The sequence below is a fragment of the Gossypium raimondii genome, chromosome 11 (assembly GCF_025698545.1).
Source record: "Gossypium raimondii isolate GPD5lz chromosome 11, ASM2569854v1, whole genome shotgun sequence".
Taxonomy (NCBI): Eukaryota; Viridiplantae; Streptophyta; class Magnoliopsida; order Malvales; family Malvaceae; genus Gossypium; species Gossypium raimondii.
Window position 1 is genome coordinate 58,931,577 of NC_068575.1, and position 20,311 is coordinate 58,951,887.

A 20,311-nucleotide genomic window follows, 5' to 3' on the forward strand; every position below is an offset into this window, starting at 1 on the left:
TGTTTTGTCTTTGTCTCCTTTAATTAATCTCGATCACAGAATAAGCAACCGAAGCAAAATTGGGAAATCCCAAGATCAGGTTGCCATGGAAAAATTATGTTGCGATAAAAATTTTGGTGGAGAAAGAAATTTTCTGGCTGAGTTAATCGTCAATAATATAATATAATCCACGTGTCACATATACAGGGGCAGACAAATTTGGTACCACTCAAGAATACGATATTTGTGTATATATGTCTATTAATCATCATTGCAGCATCCTCATTGGAATCTGATTCTTTTATAAACTTGATATGATTTACACGTATAAAAATTCGGAAATTTGTAATATGATTTTGATCCACCCTTTTACATCACTTGGGTATTGACTCAACACGACAACTGCAAGAATCTGTGTTCCGGAAAATATTAAAAGGAGAATCTATCCCCTCCCCCATAAAAAAAAAAAAAAATCCTCAGCTTGAAAGATAGAAAAGTCCAGAAGGAGCCATTTTTGACGTTTTTTACTTGCAACAAATGAATAAATGTTTTGTTACCAAAAAAAAAGGAATAAATGTTTAATATTCATTGGCCTCCCTGCATTCGCTAAACAACAACCACCCACTAACTCCTTTAATTCATTCCCTCCGACAAACCCACATCGGATTCTGGAGCAGACAAATAATTTTTGTAGTATGGTTAAGTGTTTCAGTTTCACTGCAACGCGGGATTCGTGCTTTCGTTGCAGCTTCTCCAGGGCCGGTCTCCGATCATCGACGACGGACCTCGGAGATGGCACCGTCATGCACGTTTGGATCCCCAAACTCCATGTCCAATCCAAGCCAACGTTAGTCCTCATCCACGGCTTTGGCGCCAACGCTATGTGGCAGTGGAACGACTTCATTTCACCTCTCATCTCCCGCTTCAACGTCTACGTCCCAGACCTCCTCTTCTTCGGGGAGTCCTACACGACCGGACCCGAACGATCGGAGCAATTCCAGGCGGAGTGTGTGGTCCGGGTCATGGAGGCCCATGGGGTGGTTAGTGGTATGAACGTGGTTGGGATCAGTTACGGGGGATTTGTGGGATATAGGATGGCGGCGCAGTTTAAGGAGAGGATAGAGAAGGTGGTGCTATGTTGCACTGGGGTGTGTCTGGAAGAGAAAGATATGGAAGAAGGAATGTTTAAAGTGAAGAGCGTGGATGAGGCTGTTAGTATTTTGTTACCCCAAACGTCAGATAAAATGAGGGAGTTGATGAAGCTTTCCTTCTCTAAGCCTACTCAAAGAGTTCCTTCTTGCTTCCTAAACGATTTCATCCATGTGAGTCAAAACTACTTCATATTTCATTTCATCCCTATATATATATATATATATCATTCCACCTTAAGTACATATTTGTTTCGAAAATTTTCTCTACTTCAAAACTATTTCAGACACATAGGTAGGATCTTTCTAGTATAAAGAAATTAAATATATTTTGTATCAATATCATACCCAAAACTTTGCATTATTTTTGTGTTGGGAATTCAATTTTATTGGCAGGTGATGTGTACAGAATACCTTCAAGAGAGAAAAGATTTGATTTTAGCATTACATAAGGACAGAAGACTGTCTGATCTTCCAAAGATAACCCAGGTTTGTTGTTACTACTTTTTTTTTTTTTTTGAAACATACTCGATATTGATATTGGTATTGGTATGAAATGTCTTTCAAAAAACAACAACTAAAAAAAATGGAAAATATCCGAATTATGTTTATTGTGCAGCCAACACTAATAATCTGGGGAGAGCATGACCAAATATTCCCTTTAGAATTGGGACACAGATTGAAAAGGTCAGTCACTGTCATATATATGCCCTTAGTTAAAACTTTTGAGCTAAAAATCAACCTTGATATGGACGGCTATGTTTTACTGTTGATGCAGGCATTTGGGAGACAATGCAGAACTGGTGATCATAAAAAATGCAGGGCATGCCATCAATGCAGAGAAACCTAAAGAGCTATTCAAGCACTTGAAATCTTTCCTTATCGATCCCCTCTCCCGGGCTAAACCCGGAAACTGAGCAATGGCCGTAGAACAGATTCAGAGGTATGCAAAAGAATGAAGATAATCCAGGAGTTTCTGGTTTCTCAAAATAAGCCTTCATTTACAGATTTTGTGTTTTAGTCCTTTAAACTGTGAAAAAAAGTACTAGATCCTCATCGTTTAATTTGTTATAATCAAATTTCTACTACATGGTATTAATTAAATGGATTTGATTATTAAATAAATTATGCGGATATGGATTGGAATACTACTCGATTTGTCTGGTTTTAACAACTTTTCCTAGTCGAAGAAAAGTTCCTCGACTCTCATTAAACTCACAACATTCAAAACCAGACAAGAATAAATTTGAAGGTGAATGCATCTGCAAAGGATAGACTTGAAGAATATTTCTCACTTGATTAACTCACTTGTTCTAGCTTCAAAGCTTGTTTATCATTTGAAACATGAGATTTAATAATAACACTCATTTTAAAAATTGAAGAGGGTTATATATGGGTGAGTTTAAACATAAAATTGTCCATATTTTGAGTCTAACTGAGTTCAAAACTTTTAATATATGTATGAATTTTTAGATATATCTGTTATGGATAGAATCGGTGATTAAATGCAAAAAGTACATATTTTATGTAATTTAATTGGTCAATTTATGAGAATGAACCACTAATTTTCTCCATGTTTATATTGAATTTTATACATGGGTGCAATTTGGGGTCAAAAGAGAAAAAGGAGAAGCAATTGGGCTAGATTGAAGAAAGGAGCAAAGAAGACGAGCCAAAACAGAATTTTTCCAAGTTGTAATTAGTTGAAATTTTATTTTGACTTAGTGGGAGATTATGTAGGGATATTGATATCATGGTAATATTTTTTTTTCCTTGATTTTCTATAGCTAGTGGCCTTTAATTTGACAAATTTGTTCAAAGCCACTAGTATAAATAGGGGGCTACTATGTTCATTTAAGAATCAAGTTTTTCATCAAGCTTTCATCTTTTGAATACAATATTTCTTTCCTTTTTTATTTGCTGTCATTAGTTCTTAATATTTTCCCATTTATTAATTTCCAGCCTTGGAAATATAACACTAGCAGCCGAACATTGCGTCACCCACCCACCCACCCACCTACATTTATTTTTCATTTATCCAACCCTCTCCAATTATGCCCAACTCCAACAAGTCTCAAACTTTAGCCAACTAAACCCATTTCAGCTTTAAGTCGGTGTTAATTTCGTCAAGACCCGTGAGTTACGAACCCGGGCAATTTAACTCCTAAATTCTAATATTTATTATTTCTCCAGATTAAAAGTATGATTTCGTCAAATTAACATTAAGTCAAAAAAGACGTCGTTTGAGTTAGTGTGGTTAGACGTACAGTTGGAATTCCGAAAGGATCAATTGTTTAATCAGTTTTCCATGAACACATTGGCGTGCCAAGTGGGGATTGCTATTTGGTTCTGTCAAGGGAAGTAATAACCGGATTTAAATGTCCCACGCGGTTGAGGGCATTGGTTCGAGCTAGGCTTTTCTAGAACGTAAAGCTGCCGGAGTTCTAAATCACGAACGTTTCGTAGGTTGTTCGATCGGTAAAGGTTAATTAGGACGTTCCATAACTAATTTACACAAGGAAGAGTTGGTAGCCGAAGCGTCCTTGGTAGCTATAACTAGCTTATTGGAAAAAAGGAGTTCATCTAATTTCGAGGATCGGTTCAAAGACGGAAAAACCCGTGCCTGAAGCTGAGCTAAATTTAATTGATTTTTCTTCAAATTTACTTAACTATTTTTCTTATTTAATTGTCTTTAGCTTTTACTTTTTACACATTTTTTTCCTCTGTTTATTTCAGGTTTAATATTTTATCCCCCCAAACTTCTTGGGCACGACAACTATCCAGACATAAATCTGGTCGAGAGAGAAATAATTTTCAATAAACCCAGTCTCTGAGGGATTGACCCTACTCCCTATGCTACTCAAATTTGCAAATTAGGTGTAGAATTATATTGGTGGAATCAACAACCATCAGTCGGTAAAGATGTCATCTATGAAGCATTGACACAACTCTTTTTCTCTCATGTCAATATCATAGGTGTCATCTATGAAGCACTGACACAACTCTTTTTCTCTCAAGTTCATGTCGAGTGTTCTACACATATACACTTAGATACGGGACATATTAGAACATACGAAAAAAAAGTTGAAGACAATCTTGACATAGCCGAGGCATGAGTATCCAGAAACAAGCATAGACGTATATGGGAGAACTTTTTTCAACGAAAAGTAGAGGTGGAAAGAAGAGCTCTGTTTTAGGAAGAGTAAGAGGCTGGATGAAACTTTGGAAAGAAAATGATAGATGAAGATGAGAAAAGGAGTGGTTTTAGCAAATAAATAAGCAAAAGGTTCTGGTATGATAAAACAATGTAGCTTAGGGTCTTTTTTTCATTTTTCTTCAATTTAGTTTTAGATAATTTAGAAAATGGTTAATATGCAATTTAACTTCTGAATATTTTCAAAAGTACTTAGTTGTTAATTAAATTTCTTTTATCTAGTAGGTACTTAAACTTGTGTCTATTATTTAAGATGGTACTTCTACATTAATATTATTTAATTTGTGTTGATGTGGCATGAGGACCAATATAATTATTGCACTTTGTAGCCTCTAATATGCCATCTTACACAACTGTTTCAAAATAAATAATATATTTTAATATCAAGAATACCCATATCATAATTAGGTGATAATATTATGTTGGGTGACAGTTTCACATAAAAATATATATTTTCCTACAAGTGTCCCTTACATGGCATTTTCAAAATATAAAAAAATTCTAAAAGTTCTTTATACAATGATATCAAAATAAAAATATATTTTTTCTAAAATATTTCTCTTATTCTTTTGCACTCTTTAGAACTTTTACAAGATAAGTATTTAATTTTTCAATTCTTTCAAGTAAGTTTCTTTCCTAATTTGGCAATAATTCTTATTTTTTAAAGCTTTATTGATTAATCTCTAGAAAATTAGTATTGTAGCTTTTCTTGTAATATATTCGAATTTTTATCTATTGAATGATATTATATATAAGATTCCTAACATCATGATTGGGTAATAATTTTTAGAGGTTGATTAATACAAATCATTGAAGAAATTAGATTTGATTGTATTTATAATCTTGAATTTATTGAATTAGTTTAGAAATTTAGCATTTTATTTAGAAGTTGTTATAAGTGTGATTATTGTAAATCTTGTGTTAGAAAATTGATATATTACATTCGCATTCGCATGACACCAAAAACACTTAACCAGTTTTTATTTTTGTGAAAGAAAATTACAGGTTCTGTGTTGGATTTGTAAACACTTTTATGCGTTTCAAGATTAGATTTATTTGTTCTAATGCCTCGTTTGGTTATAAGTGTATTAACATGGAGGAACTTATTTATTACATATCTATTACAATAGTTAGACATATAATAAAGAATAGTTAGTATAAATTTAAACTTGAAATTAGAAATATGAGTAAAACTCGGTAAAAATAAGACATTTTTAAAATAAGTGAATTTTTCCTTCTCTTTGTTAAAAAAGTCAAGAGAGTGGCCAAATATTACTAATTAAATTACTTTATAGATAACTCATATATTAAAACATGTGTAAAAATAATACTTCTACCAAACGTAACATAAATGTTTAATCTGAATACAAAATCATTTTAAAAGAAAGTAAAGGAAAATTAACAACAAAATAAAACATTATACATTAACTTATATAATTTTATAAACATTTTAATTTTTTAAAATTTACCCCACAATTCAAACTTTTTAATTTCACTGCTCTTGTGTGGTACATATTCTTAACAACATTGCTCTTAAAATATATATGCTAAAAAATACCCAACAAAATGAGAAACTTTTTACTCCATAACATTAATAATATTTTGTATTTTTGAAAGCACTTATAAATATTATAAATATTAGATACATAAACTTTTTTAATAATATTTTGTACTTTTTAAAAATACTTGATAATATTTTATGGATAAAATTATTGAATAACTAAAGGCAAACAATTATAGGTGTGACAAGATAAAAGAATATACAAGATCAATCTTTTATGAAGGGTATATGGTTTTTTTTTTAATTAGTGGACTAAGAGTACTACACCACTTATTGTATGGTTCATACATTAAATTTGATGTAAAGTTTGTAACACCTTCATATCCGATTCAACGTTCGGTGCAGGTGGGCAATGCAGGTGGGCAATGTTGAATTAACTTTTTTTTTGTGTTTCTCAAAATTTTTTTAACAAAATCATCATCATTTAAACAATTTAATAAAATTCAATAAAATAATTTCTAACGTTTTCAAAAGCTAAAAAAACCTTTAAAAAATCATTTCAAATCATCCTTTAGATGTTTGGATATGGAAATTATATAAAATAGATTTTCTGTAACCCAAAATGCAATTAAAACACTTTAACAAATTTCAACACAACTCAAATGCTATCTAAGTGGCATTTTGGCAAAAGCACCTCTGTTGAGACAATTTGTCCTCTATCGTGATGACCTCGCAATTGCCCATCCAAATATCACCAACCAATGTCACTTTATTTCTAAAGCATTATCAAAGCTCTTTTAAATACAATTTCATCTAAAAAAAATATGGTCAAATCATATCAACACCACAACTTATTTTAACAATATTAAAAAGTGTCATACACATCATGAAAACTTGACAAACTTACAACCTTAATATAAAATACACCTGGCTTATGTACATGCTATTTCAAACTCTTCAAATACAAGAAATATAGAACTAAATTCTTTATGCTCCTCAAACCTTGCACAAGAATATGATCTTTGAAGACACAATCTCTAGCTTTTTGGAGTAGATCTTCCACCTACGCATTTTAAACCATTAGCGCATTAAGTTCAAAGAGCTTAATAAGTACACTAAAATTTTCTTAGTCACCTCATTTCTGATTTATATTGAATCGCTTATAATAATGATACATAATTTTCATTTGTGCCACTCACTAAAAAGAAACTTAATGTAACACCCCTAACCCAAGTCCGTAGCTAGAACAGGGTTACAGAGTATTACCGGAGTTTACAAAACAAATAGACAGAAATTTCAAGCATTTCACATCGCATAATATGCATGTCAGAAACCAATCAGAATTAAACATATTGTCTCTTATACGAGCCCTCGAGGCCCAAAATACACATTAGAAACAAATCGGGACTAAATCGGAAACTCAAAAAAAATTCAGAAACATTTAATATTTGCAACACTGCAAGGGTCACACAGTCGTGTGATCAGGCTGTGTGACTCACACGGTCAAGAGACACACTCGTATCTAAGGCCGTGTAACTCACTAACTTGCATTCTTTTAAAAGATACAGGGGACACACCTATTTTACAAGCCACATTTCTCACCCAATTTGGTGCCAACCTACAATCAACATTACTTATATCAACAAGCCGTAATTAGGCATCTAAAACAAGCCAAAATAAGTGTATTCATGCATTCAATATATTCATATGTATAACTAACTTATATGCATTTTTGTACCCAAGGTTTACCAAGTTAATTTGCTTTATTTCAAACCAAGTCACTTACCTACCAAAACATACCATTTTGTGCCAAAATGTATTTCAAATACTAACATATTTAGATATATATACCTTACATATTAAAGTACCGATTCATGATAAATTCATCACATTCCAAATCACATGTATAAAATGCACATTTAGCTAACATTTTACCTTTCGTCATACAACCATAAACCAAACCACACATAAACCATATAAGACAAATATGCACAAATCAAAATATGCCAAAACACAAGCCAAATAAGTGGTTAATCTCAACAAAATACATATAGGCCAACATTAACCAAATTACCTATACATGCCATTATAACCAAAATCAAAACATCCGAAAGTACCAATAGAAATGATGGATAGTATGATATATCTTCAACAAGCTTCCAACCCGATCGAGCTTCCGATAATCTAGAAAGTAAAGGAAAAGAACTACGTAAGCAATGGATGCTTAGTAAGCTCGTATAAACTTTAATCATAACAATTCATTTCAAATATGAAATTTATACAAATAAAGAATAATCCAATATTGATACCGCAATACTTGTTAAGTTATATTTAATAACTCACAAGGTGAATAAATCCATAGCATCACTTATACATATTATTCCTAGCATAGTAGGATTTTAAACAACTTTAACTATTCCAAATTTATTTATTTTCATTTGCATTTCTTTACTTTCCACACTCTTTTCATATGCATAACATACCAGTCATAAACATATCATTCAACCATAGCCACAAGCTAGTGCATTTAAACATAACGTTTTTCGAATTAATCATTTGATAAGTCATTTCATAAGAAATTGTATAACTTAAACTTTACCACTCTTTCATGAGCACTAGCATATTTTCACTTGAGTACTTACCCTTTTAATGAATCATATAAATAAACATATTACCATTCAACCAATAGCTTGGCACTTGCCTAAGCATCAAACAACAACACTTGTTAACGTACTTGCATATATTTCATATAAATTCAACAATGATAAATTTATTTTCTTGACATGTCACACTTGAGTTTATTACCCATCTCAACTTACATAATTTCCTTATATCGTCATATAAAAATATTTATATATGTATATATTATGATACATATCGTTCTCTTACAGCTTCTTCATAAACATATATCATTCATTTCATTATATCAATATATCATGTACCATCATTTCCATGTATTTTGTATAAATATCAAGAAACATGTATGAGCTCAATAATAATCAAATTTCCATATATATATATATATATATACTTTCAACATTACGTGTCCATATAACATGTACAAATTATATCCATATAAATATATATTATTTCCGTAATAATTCATCTCGAATTCAGATTATCTCATATCAGAACTTTGCCCGTTGAATTATTCCTTATTCGATGGATACATGGGTAGTCCACACGAAGTGTACAAATCTGTAATCCGTCAATTCATGTATTATCCGTCAATTTATATTCGGGAATGCTCATAAGAGCACATAAATGAGAAGCTCATGTGAGCCATGTAACGGGAAGCTCATACGAGCTAATATCGAGAAGATTCAAGCGAGCCAATATCAGAAAGTTCCGGATAGCCAATTAATCGGGAAGCTCATGAAAGAGCCTTTAATCGGGAAGCTCCGAAGAGCCATATATCGGGACGCTCATAAGAGCTGCGGTGTGTCCACAACACATGTAGGATCACAACTAATCGGGATGCTCCGAAGAGCTATTAACGGGAAGCTCGCAATAACCATATAACGAGAAGCTCATGAGAGTTAATAACGAGACGCTCTTTCGAGCTATGGTGTGTCTGCAACACATGCAAGACCACAACAAATTCGGAAACCCTGTATCCATCGAATCTCATTTATCCAAACAGGACTTAACGCTTGTCAGACATTATTGGATATGTGATTCATAAATTATTCATGGAAATTTTATACATTTCACATACATAACATTCAATTCAAATATATAAATATACAATTTAATTACACGAACTTACCTGGCTAAATTGCAGAAATACCAAAGTTCAGAGGCATTTTGGTAATTTCCCATTTTCCTCGATTTTTCACCCGATCTTGATCTAAATTAATAATTTCATTCAATATATTAATTTAGATGATAAAACAATTCATTTCATGCAATTTGGTCATTTTAAAATTTTTACAAAATTACCCTTAAAGTTTTACTTTTATTCAATTTAGTCCTTAAACCCAACACATGCAAATTAACCAATTTTAATACAAATACAAGATAGCCGAATATTCATGGCATTAAATACAGCCAATTTTGCAATAATTTCACAATAAATCCTTATATTTTTACTAATTTAACAAATTAATCCTTAATCGAAAAATTCATCAAAATCACTTAACAAAATACTTTTAATTAACAACTAATATTTCAAATCTATCATTTAGCATAAAAATCATATAGATTCATCAATAACAACATTCAAAATCTTTAACAAAATCAAAAACAAAGGTAAGATTTAGTTGGACCTAATTGTAATAATCTCAAAAACATAAAAATTACAAGAAATGAGCAAGAATTGAACTCACATGACGAAAAAATATTAAAAACTAGCTTGAGCTCTCTCCCCTGTCTGTTTGAACCGAAAATGGGAGAAGAAATGCCTAGAAACTTTCTAATTTCACATTTATTTTACTTTAATTATAAATTTGCCACTAATGGCTTTATTTTATTATTATTTTCTTTTATATCCGGCCTCAAATTTTCATTTAGGCATAATTGTTATTTAGGTCCTTCTTTATTTATTACTCATGTCATTTAATCACTTAATTATTATAATTAGTAAGTTTTGCACCTTTTTAATTTAGTTCTTTTAATTAATTAACTATCAAAATATTAAAATTTTTCAATGAAACTTTAATACTACCTTAATAACACTCCATAAATATTTATAAAAATATTTACGGCGGTTTATAGAAACGAGGTCTTGATACCTCATTTTCTAAAACAACTTGAATTAGGGTTTTATCACTCAAACCTAATAATTCATTATAAGACATAAATTACCAATTCAAAAATCTTTTTAAAACCATATTTGAATCATAAATATTAAATAATAATATTTACAAACTTACTTGTCGAATTTAGTGGCCTCGAACCACTATTTCCAACACTACTAAAAATCAGGCTGTTACACTTAATCCCATGTCATTTTTAAACATAAGCATATTTCACTTCAATTATTTAACTTTATTTAATTAAATAATTTATAACTCATATTTACTCATTCAATTAGCATCCACTTAAGTCATCCATCTCTTTAATTCCACCATACAAGTTAGTCACTTGGTTACATGCTCCTTTTCTTTTATTACAGTTGCAACACCATTTTTATAGAACTCTTTCCTCTATACTTATGATGATTTAATGCCAAGTTCAAATTTCTATCTCTTGATACTAAATTAGTAAATTCACTATATCATGAGCGATGTTGCTGAGTTTCTTCTGGTTAGTTGTTAGTGATTAAAGGATTTTTTTGTTATATGCAGCTTATGTTTCGATTGCTTACACAATTACTTTTGGGAGGGCAGAATAACAGGGGGTTTTGGGGGTCTAGTGGTATGGAATCATGATTTTACCCATTTGAGATTTTGGTGATTTGTACTTGATAGAGGGACATTTTTTGTGGGGGATTACTGCATTTTGCAAATTATAACATTATTTGCAAATGCTTAAAATGTGTAATAATTTGATCGAGCAAAAAAAATTAGTAAATTCACCATAAACAATTATTTACTTATTTCACATTTAGAACCAAAAACTTTATCTTATATTCACTTTACTTCAAAGTCATTCTTATAAACACATATTGACATAATAATTTAAAATACGTATCCCTTAGTAAACTCTAGTGTAATAAAATTCGAATATTTGAGATTCCAACCGATCACATCACACATATTGCACTAATTGTACATCCCACCTAACACACTAAGCACATAAAGGCTCAAGTTGCACATAAATGCTATGCTAGAAAGCATCACATTGTCATTCCAAAACATAAAATAATTAAATACTATTTTAAATTATTTATCATTTAATTAGTGTTGCAGTTATGAACCAATCAAATTAATATTTATCTAACATTTTGCACTTAAATATTTTCAAACAAATAATATTTAAATGATGTCACTCAAAAATGAAGTTTTTTAACATTAATAAGTTTAAACTGTTTAAAAATAATGGAATATTAAAATATGGGTTTTCCGAAAAGAAATTTTCAAATTACAATTAAATAACAATGTCAATCATAGAGATAAAACATCAATTTAATCCAACATGAGATAAATTAATGATAAATCTTAGTTTTGTGTAACAAAAATTAAAGGGGTTGTTCGATTAATTTACATTAAATTTTTAACAAAAATATTTTTTTAATTGTTGTGCCATGCCATACTTGAATCTAAACTTTTTAAAATATCATATATATTTATATACACATATATCGTAAAGGATGTCACAGCTTTGGGATAGGAAAATTGAAAAGACAACTGATCCCATTGGTAAGACTGATGCAGATTTCTTGCCTCTTCGGATTATCAAATGGAAGATGAGATATAGATTGATATCTTTTCTTAGGCGTTGAAAGCTGCAATTTTTTATTTACTAACCTCCAATGGTGGAGTTTCCAAAGCACCAAGTACAACTCTTTTAAACAACAGAGACAAGCTTAAATGGCATATTCCATAGAGCTGTAAACATGGTGCTGATAAGGCTGAAGCATTTTTTTGGCTGATGTTTTCGTTTTTGTTAATATCTTGTTTTTGCTGGCTTTCAGGGTCGGACATTGTAGACTATGCACTTGTCTTGTAGTAAGCTGACCTTTCTCTCTCACTTTTGTCTCATTGAATATAGATTTTGTTTCCGGGAAAGTTAAAATTCTTGTTTGATTTGCTAAGCTCATTCGAATCCTAAGAAACTCTAAAACTTTCTTTTTATTTGCAGAAATTGTAGCTGGTTCACCTAATCTCCAACCAGGCAGCATTCAGGGTTCAACAGCCTACAAACCCAGGTTCAAGTTTGACCTAGTTATTTATCCTTGTTCTATGTCAACTCTTCATTTGCAAGTATTGGAATATGATCTTGAATATACCCGCATTAGATACATACATGCACTTGAATCAGAATAACGTAATCCCTATCTTCTATATATATACAGCCTAAACTGGGACATGAGTGCATTCTATAGCATGGGCTCAATTACCAAGCCTCATGCGGTATTTGTCCCATACCCTGCACAAGGGCATGTCAACCCATTAATGCAGTTAGCTAAGCTTTTACATTCAAGAGGCTTCTACGTAACCTTCGTTAACACTGAGTTTAACCATAGGCGGTTAGTGAGATCCAAAGGTTCAGGATTTCTCACCAGTTTGTCCGACTTTCGGTTCGAGACCATATCTGATGGGTTGCCACCATCAGACCGTGATGCAACCCAGGACATTTGGGTCCTATCCGATTCGGTTCAGAAAAATTGCTTGGGTCCATTTAAGGAGTTGCTGGCTAAGCTAAACGGTTCATCAGAATCCCCACCTGTAAGCTGTATTGTATCAGATGGGTCCATGAGCTTCACCATTAAAGCAGCTAAGGAGTTCGGCATACCTGAAGCTCAATTTTGGACCACCTCGGCTTGTGGTTTCATGGCATATTTGCATTTCAGGGAACTCATCGAGGGAGGCATTGTTCCATTTAAAGGTACTTTTTTATCTTATTTCTCAATTATTTTCAATTATACCCTGGACATAAAAACGAGATAAGACTAAAATTGTCTGCATCATATTGGTTAGTTTACTGTTTTTGTTTTGGAACTAAAACATGTCAATTTCGTTGTATTTCAATGTATCCAATCTAAAAGTATTTCTTAAATATTATTCATATATATATAGTTTAATTTTTACTTTTTTTAAAAAATAAAATATATACATATTATTTTTTTCTTTAGTATTCTCCACTCAACCATATTCGTTTTAGATTTATAAAATGTTATCTTGACGTGTCTTCAGATGAAAACTTCACCAAGGATGGCACACTAGATACACCTGTCAATGGAGTCCCTGGCATGAGCAGCATGAGGCTTAAGGATTTCCCAACATTGATAAGAACAACAAATCAAACCGACATAATGTTGAATTTCATGAGTGAAGAAGCACAGAATTGCCTAAAATCTTCATCAATCATTTTAAACACATTCGATGCGCTAGAACATGAAGTACTGCAAGCAATCGCTGCAAAGTCCACTAACCTTTACACCATAGGCCCACTTTCGTTGCTCGAAAAGCTCACCCCTCTTAGCCGAAACCACTATCTCAGGTCTAGCTTATGGAAAGAGGACTCCAAATGCCTCGAATGGCTCGACAAGAGACAAGCTAACTCGGTCTTGTTCGTTAGCTATGGCAGCATAACTGTGATGACAGACCAACTGTTCGAAGAATTTGCATGGGGGCTTGCAAACAGCAACCACCCTTTTTTGTGGGTTGTAAGGCCTGATATGGTGATGGGGAACCCTGGAATCTTGCCGGGAGAGTATTATAAAGAGATCGAAGGTAGGGGGTTGATAGTGAATTGGTGCCCGCAAGATCAGGTACTTTCTCACCCTTCAGTTGGGGCATTTCTTACACATTGTGGTTGGAATTCAACACTGGAAAGTATCAGTGGAGGCAAGCCGGTGATTTGTTGGCCATTTTTCGATGAGCAGCCCACGAATTGTTTGTATTTATGCAATCAATGGGGAATTGGGATGGAGATTAGTAATGATGTGAAGCGTGATGAAGTTACAACACTTGTGAAGATGATGATGGAAGGGGATGTAGGGAAGGAAATGAAGCTAAAGGCTTTGGAATGGAAGAAGAAAGCTGAAGAGGCTACTAATGTTGGAGGATCTTCTTATAATAATCTTAACAAATTCATTAGTGACATTCTATAACGAGATACAAGGTTATTTCATATTTTTCCTTTGATTTTTAAATTGAAAGATAATTTACGAATAAACATACTCAAATGCATATCTTCTTAAATCAAATTCACCATTGACTTTGCAACACTTTCTCGACTACAATCCTTATATCCCTTCTCCATGATCGGGAGTTATGTAGCTAGGATTACTCTTCTTGTATCTCAATATGTAAACATGCATAGGAGTTTAAAAATAAGATTTTCAAAATACATAAGAAAATTTAATAAAAGAAATTAGATATATTAGTGACTACATGTTTAAATCCGGTACTCAGGCCTAGGCCCGACGACTAACGGAGATTGAGCTAACTTCTTCAATCAATCTGTCGAAATTATTGTAAGAAGATCCGCCGACATCAGTGGCAACATGAGCTTTTTCCCTCCATTCCAGGGCCTTTTTCTTCATCTTCTTTCCATTTTCACTTCCATCATTCCCTTCACAAGCGCAGCAACGTCATCGCGGTATACATTAGGGTTAACTTCCACACCAATGCCCCATCTGCTGCATGCAAATCTACAATTCGTTTGTTGTTCGGCAAAGAACGGCCAGCAAATCACAGGCAGCCCTCCCGAAATGGATTCCAACGTCGAATTCCACCCGCAATGCGTAAGAAAAACCCCGACAGACCCATGGGACAACACTCGATCTTGGGGACACCAGCTCGTAATAAATCCTCTATCCTTGACCTCCTCGAAGAACTCTTCGGGCAAAACAGCTGATTCCCCCATCACAACATCGGATCTCACGATCCATAAAAACGGGTGCTTGCTGTTTGCAAGTCCCCATGCGAACTCTTTCAGATGATAATCGGACATCACCGTGACACTCCCGTAATTCACATAAACCACAGATTTGGGTTCCCTTTGATTCAGCCATTCAATACAGTTGGTGTCCAAAGTTCATCACACCATCAGAAACAATGCAGGTAACAGGCGGCACATCAGAAGAGTTCAATTTAGTAATAAGCTCCAACAATGGAGCCAAGCAACTCTTCCTCGTCGAGTCGCATAACGCAGGGATATCCTGAGTTGCATCCTGGTCCGACTGCGGCAGCCCATCGGGTATCGTTTCGAACCTAAAATCCGGAAAACCCTTCATTGCTTCGGCACCTTTGGATCGAACCAGGCGTCTATATGGTTGAACTCAGTGTTGAGGAAGGTTATATGGAACCCTTTCGAGTGTAAAAGCTTAGCTAATTGCGTCATTGGGTTAACATGACCTTGTGAAGGATATGGAATACAAACAACATGGGGTTTTTGAGCTTCAATTGAACCCATTTTTGAAGAATTATTTGAGAATGAATCATAGCTAAAATGAAAGAGGATTTTATAAGTGTTGCTCAACAATCAACATCAATGGAGGATAAGACAAAATGCATGTTAAAGTGAAACAATATGAAAGATGCTTTAAATCAAGAATTCATTGGCTATTTATAGAATTATTGAATGACGTAAACAACTGGTGCATATAATGGTCAGTTGAAGATTATTTAATTATAATTTTATGAAATTTGTTAATAAATTTTAAAAATTAATACACTATTACCCGCTGATTCCATCTGTTTTTGAAAAATAGTTAAATGATTAAAAATCGAAACATGGCTTTTTAAATCTATTGGTCAACGCAGTTAAGCTGTCATAAGAGGCACTGAAATGAATCTTAAGATCCATATAAATTGAGTCTATAATGGGCTTTCCTCATTTACGACCCATATCCTCACCTGCAGTAGACCACTTATCTGCCTATTCCAGCCCACCATTGGAGATGGTGGAACCATGTTTTTTTTTTTGGTACATTTTTATTTATTATTGTATTAATATTTGTTTAGTATGATATTGTTATTTATGTTTATATGCTAAAATAAATATTTGAGGAATTATTTTATATTAATAAAATTATTAAATATTTTATTGTAAAATATTCGTAGTTTGACAAAAATTGTGAAAAATCATTTAATTACATTTTGATAATTTTATTTTTAGCATTAAATTTGAGTTGAAATTTAAATTCAAATTTTAAATTAATAGAATATTGTGATTTTTTTCAAATCTTTATAAAAATATCTTTTTTAATAACCAAATGCAGTCCAATTCTTTTTTAATTTTAAAATTGAGTTTTAATAAAATCCACTTTAATAAGATTTTAATTTAAACTTAAAAAATTAACTTAAACTGATTAACTAATTTAATTAACTAATTAATTAACCCATACATAAATTTTACAATATGCAGCATAAACTTAAAAATTCAAAATCTCAAAATGTTAACCATTATCGGCAGGTAATATCTCATAAAACTATCATGAAAGTTTTCATGTCAAGAGTCAAATTAAATTTTATCTCTGTACAAAAAATGTGCAAAATTAATCATTTTATGTTAGATGAAAAATAGATTAAATTTTTTGTTAAAATTTTATCTATTTATATTATTAAAATTTATGTGATTGATAAAATAATCAGACAATGAGATATAATGTCTCACATATACCTCATATTAGCATACAAAATTAACTTTTAATAATATAAATAAATAAAATTTTTAACAAAATAATCAATTTACATCTTAATTCAACTCCTATACAAGCTCCTCTTTAGTAGTTTTACCGTAATATCTCAATGGCAAGTAGTAGTATTTTTATTTTGAGAAATTAAAAGGAAAAGCTGATAATTAATGGGCAACTACTGGTTTCTGCAGCTGCTGCAGAAGACTTGTCATATGGAGATTACGTATGAGAATCTGATGGTACAAAGTGGTTCACGTGTATGTAATCACTTGATCATATTTATTCGACGGTCTTGATTTCCCCAATGACAATCCTCTTTCTTTTTGTCTTTTTTGTCTGTGTGCCTGTTCATGGTCCCATTTTCTAAGTAAATGTAAGAATAATGTATTAAGTATAATATACCATAACAAACATTTGTGTTTAAATTTTTTTACATATTTAATAATATATATTATATTGATAATTTGTAAATAGAAATAAAAAACACAACATCCATAAAATATTCATGCTAAGTTTTTTTTATTTAAAAAATATCTAATTTTTATGATTAATGAAAATATTATATTAATTATCAAATAAATGCTGGAATGTAAATTGTTATTACTTAGGCACATAGGCAGGCACCAGCCGCTCATATTAATAAGGCTGGTTTATTGTTGTAAGTAGGAAGGATGACTAGGAATTTATTTCCAGAAGGGTAAAAAAATACAGTTTTATATTATTTTAATAAATAATTATCTACTAAAGATTTTACTAATTTAAAAATTTTAAAAAGGTAAAACATGTTTTATATTTATATTAATATATTTTATAATTAAATTTAAATAAAATAATTCACTCTAATCAAAACTGATTTATTTTAAAGTAATACTTAAAATTACTAATAATTTCTCTCAACTCTATTAGATGAGAGAATAAATACATTTAAATTAATTTAATATAAATTGAATTAATTGGTTGTATATTCATTAATAATTTAAAATAATAATAAAATTCGAATAACTATCAACAAATAAATGAAGTTAGAATGGATGAGTAAATGACAGGAGATTTAAATACGTTTAACTCCAAATCAAATATAGGTAAACCTAACTAAGATTTTGCCAACGTGATTCACTCGTCCCATTGCCAAAATGTTCTCATCTACGCATTAATAATCCATTCAAAAAATAAAAAATAAAAACTCGATTGATATTAATATTGTTATCGGTGTAGAAAGACGTGGATTTGAGTGCATTAAAACGCATTATCCTTAGGGGTGTAAATGAATAGAACGTTCGGTGAACTGTTCGTATAACATTCGTTTATATTTGTTAATTAATCTAAATAAATGAGTATGAACAAAATTTTTATGTTCATTTAATAAACGAACGAACACAAACAGAGGTGTGATCGGCTCATTTATGTTTACGAACAAGCTCGTTTATTGGCTCGTTTATTTATTAATGATTTTTTTCTTATAAAAATTCCATCTGTATATATTAATAAAATTATCTTGATTTGTATTTTTTTTTCATTTGTAATATAATTATTAATATTTATATTTGACTATTTTATATCTAAACAATATGTGTGTGTATTTGCTGTTTGTTTGTTTGTTTATTATTTATTAACATTGTTCGTGAACATGTTCATCTAATGTTCGTAAACATTAAACAAACAAACATGAACATACATAATTTTAAATAAACGAACATGAACAAAAAATTGAAATTATTAACAAACACAAACTGAACACTGACAAATTTAAAAGTAAACAAACAAACATGATAAGAGATTTGTTAGTTCAAGCTCAATTCATTTATAGCTCTAATTATCCTCCTATTTAAAGTATGGGAGAAGAGAGATTTATGTTAAAAAAAAAAATGCTGGGCCATCGTTTTACGAAGTCTAGGCACGGTGGCCCTTCATCCTAACACATGGTTTCTAAATTTGCAGAAAATAGGCACAGCAAAATGGTTGTCACATGCGCTGTGGACACAAACCAGGGGCCTTCACTTCCATGGATGCTATGTTAAAAAGGCACATCCAAATTTAGCACCTGTTTCTAATACCTTCCTGGACAAATTTAAATACCATACAATTAAAAATATAGACATAATAATCTCAATTAAAACATTAAATTATGAATACGTATGAGTACATAAATTGATTTTAAGATGCACATAGGAGAATCAAACAATATTTTGATTTTTGATTTAATAATTTAGTAAATTGATTGTACTATTAACTATATGCATTCTTGGAACTTGATTTCTAACTTAGAACCCAATTTTAAGTTATTTGGATTTAAGATTGAGTGTGGGGTATTCATGTTTATGCGATTAAGATTGTATTCAACTTAATGGGGAAAAACTATTTAGATAGCTATAATTTATAATCATAATAACATTAAAGGATGACATTTATTTTTTCAAAGTTAAGAAAATCTAAATTTTATTTGGAAATAAATAATGAAATTAATTAAAATAACAAAAGTAAAAGGTAGTTTAGTCTAAATCTTTAGAATTTATTTTTGTAATACAAGATAATTTAAGAAATAGATAGTATTGAAATATTACCTTTTAATACTACGACATCTTGATATTATTTGAAAATATGAAATTATAATATAATTGAAATGTTTGAATCTAAATAAGATATTTTAAAGCGAAATATAAAATTACGGGTGGAATGTGATATAATATCAATTAAATATTTATATTTATATTTTATATTCATAGATGACAAGCAATTCAAAGGAGATGAAAAATAAAAAGTAATGCAAATCTCATTTATTAATTTATTTATTTTATATAAAAATATTTTTAAAAATAAAAATCTTTGTAAAATATAATTTTCTATAACAATTTATTTTTAATTATTTTTCAGTTTAATTAGTACTCGATTGATTACTGATTTTAACTAAATTTGAAATTTAAATGATAATATAGATATCTATTGAAAGTTTACGAGTACAATCAAAATGTAAATATAATTATATATTCGAGTAATCATAAAATATAAAATTAGATTATTATAATACAAATAAATTAAGACTGAAACAATCTTAAATTATGTCTAATTAATCAAACTAAAATTCAGGGAGATTATGAAAATGAAGGTACAAAAGAAAATATTCCAATAAATTTCCCAACCTCTTTTACAGGTTTAGATTTACAAAGTCTAGTACATTGTCTTAGTAACAGGAGTTGTACAAATAAGTTAAATTCTTGAAA

The 20,311-nt window shown here is 31.0% G+C and overlaps 2 protein-coding genes and 1 pseudogene across 3 annotated transcripts; 2 read left to right on the forward strand and 1 right to left on the reverse strand.

Annotated features, from left to right (window-relative positions):
• Positions 1–449: 449 nt before the first annotated feature.
• Positions 450–3,017, forward strand: LOC105802273 (uncharacterized). Of its 2 annotated transcripts, XM_052624462.1 has the most exons (5): positions 450–1,301; positions 1,524–1,616; positions 1,747–1,814; positions 1,906–2,070; positions 2,747–3,017. In XM_052624462.1, the coding sequence occupies exons 1-4, from the start codon at positions 525–527 to the stop codon at positions 2,042–2,044; spliced, it is 1,077 nt and encodes a 358-aa protein (XP_052480422.1). In that variant the 5' UTR covers positions 450–524; the 3' UTR covers positions 2,045–2,070; positions 2,747–3,017. The 2 variants fall into 2 exon arrangements, with proteins under 2 accessions (XP_052480422.1, XP_012489280.1); XM_012633826.2 differs by lacking the exon at positions 2,747–3,017 and having other exon boundaries at positions 1,906–2,278.
• A 9,575-nt stretch (positions 3,018–12,592) lies between these two features.
• Positions 12,593–14,561, forward strand: LOC105802271 (linamarin synthase 2). Its single transcript, XM_012633815.2, has 2 exons — positions 12,593–13,333; positions 13,642–14,561. Exons 1-2 carry the CDS (start codon positions 12,814–12,816, stop codon positions 14,559–14,561), a joined length of 1,440 nt encoding a protein of 479 aa, XP_012489269.1. The 5' UTR covers positions 12,593–12,813.
• A 306-nt stretch (positions 14,562–14,867) lies between these two features.
• Positions 14,868–15,868, reverse strand: LOC105800903 (linamarin synthase 1-like; annotated as a pseudogene).
• Between the last annotated feature and the right edge of the window lie 4,443 nt (positions 15,869–20,311).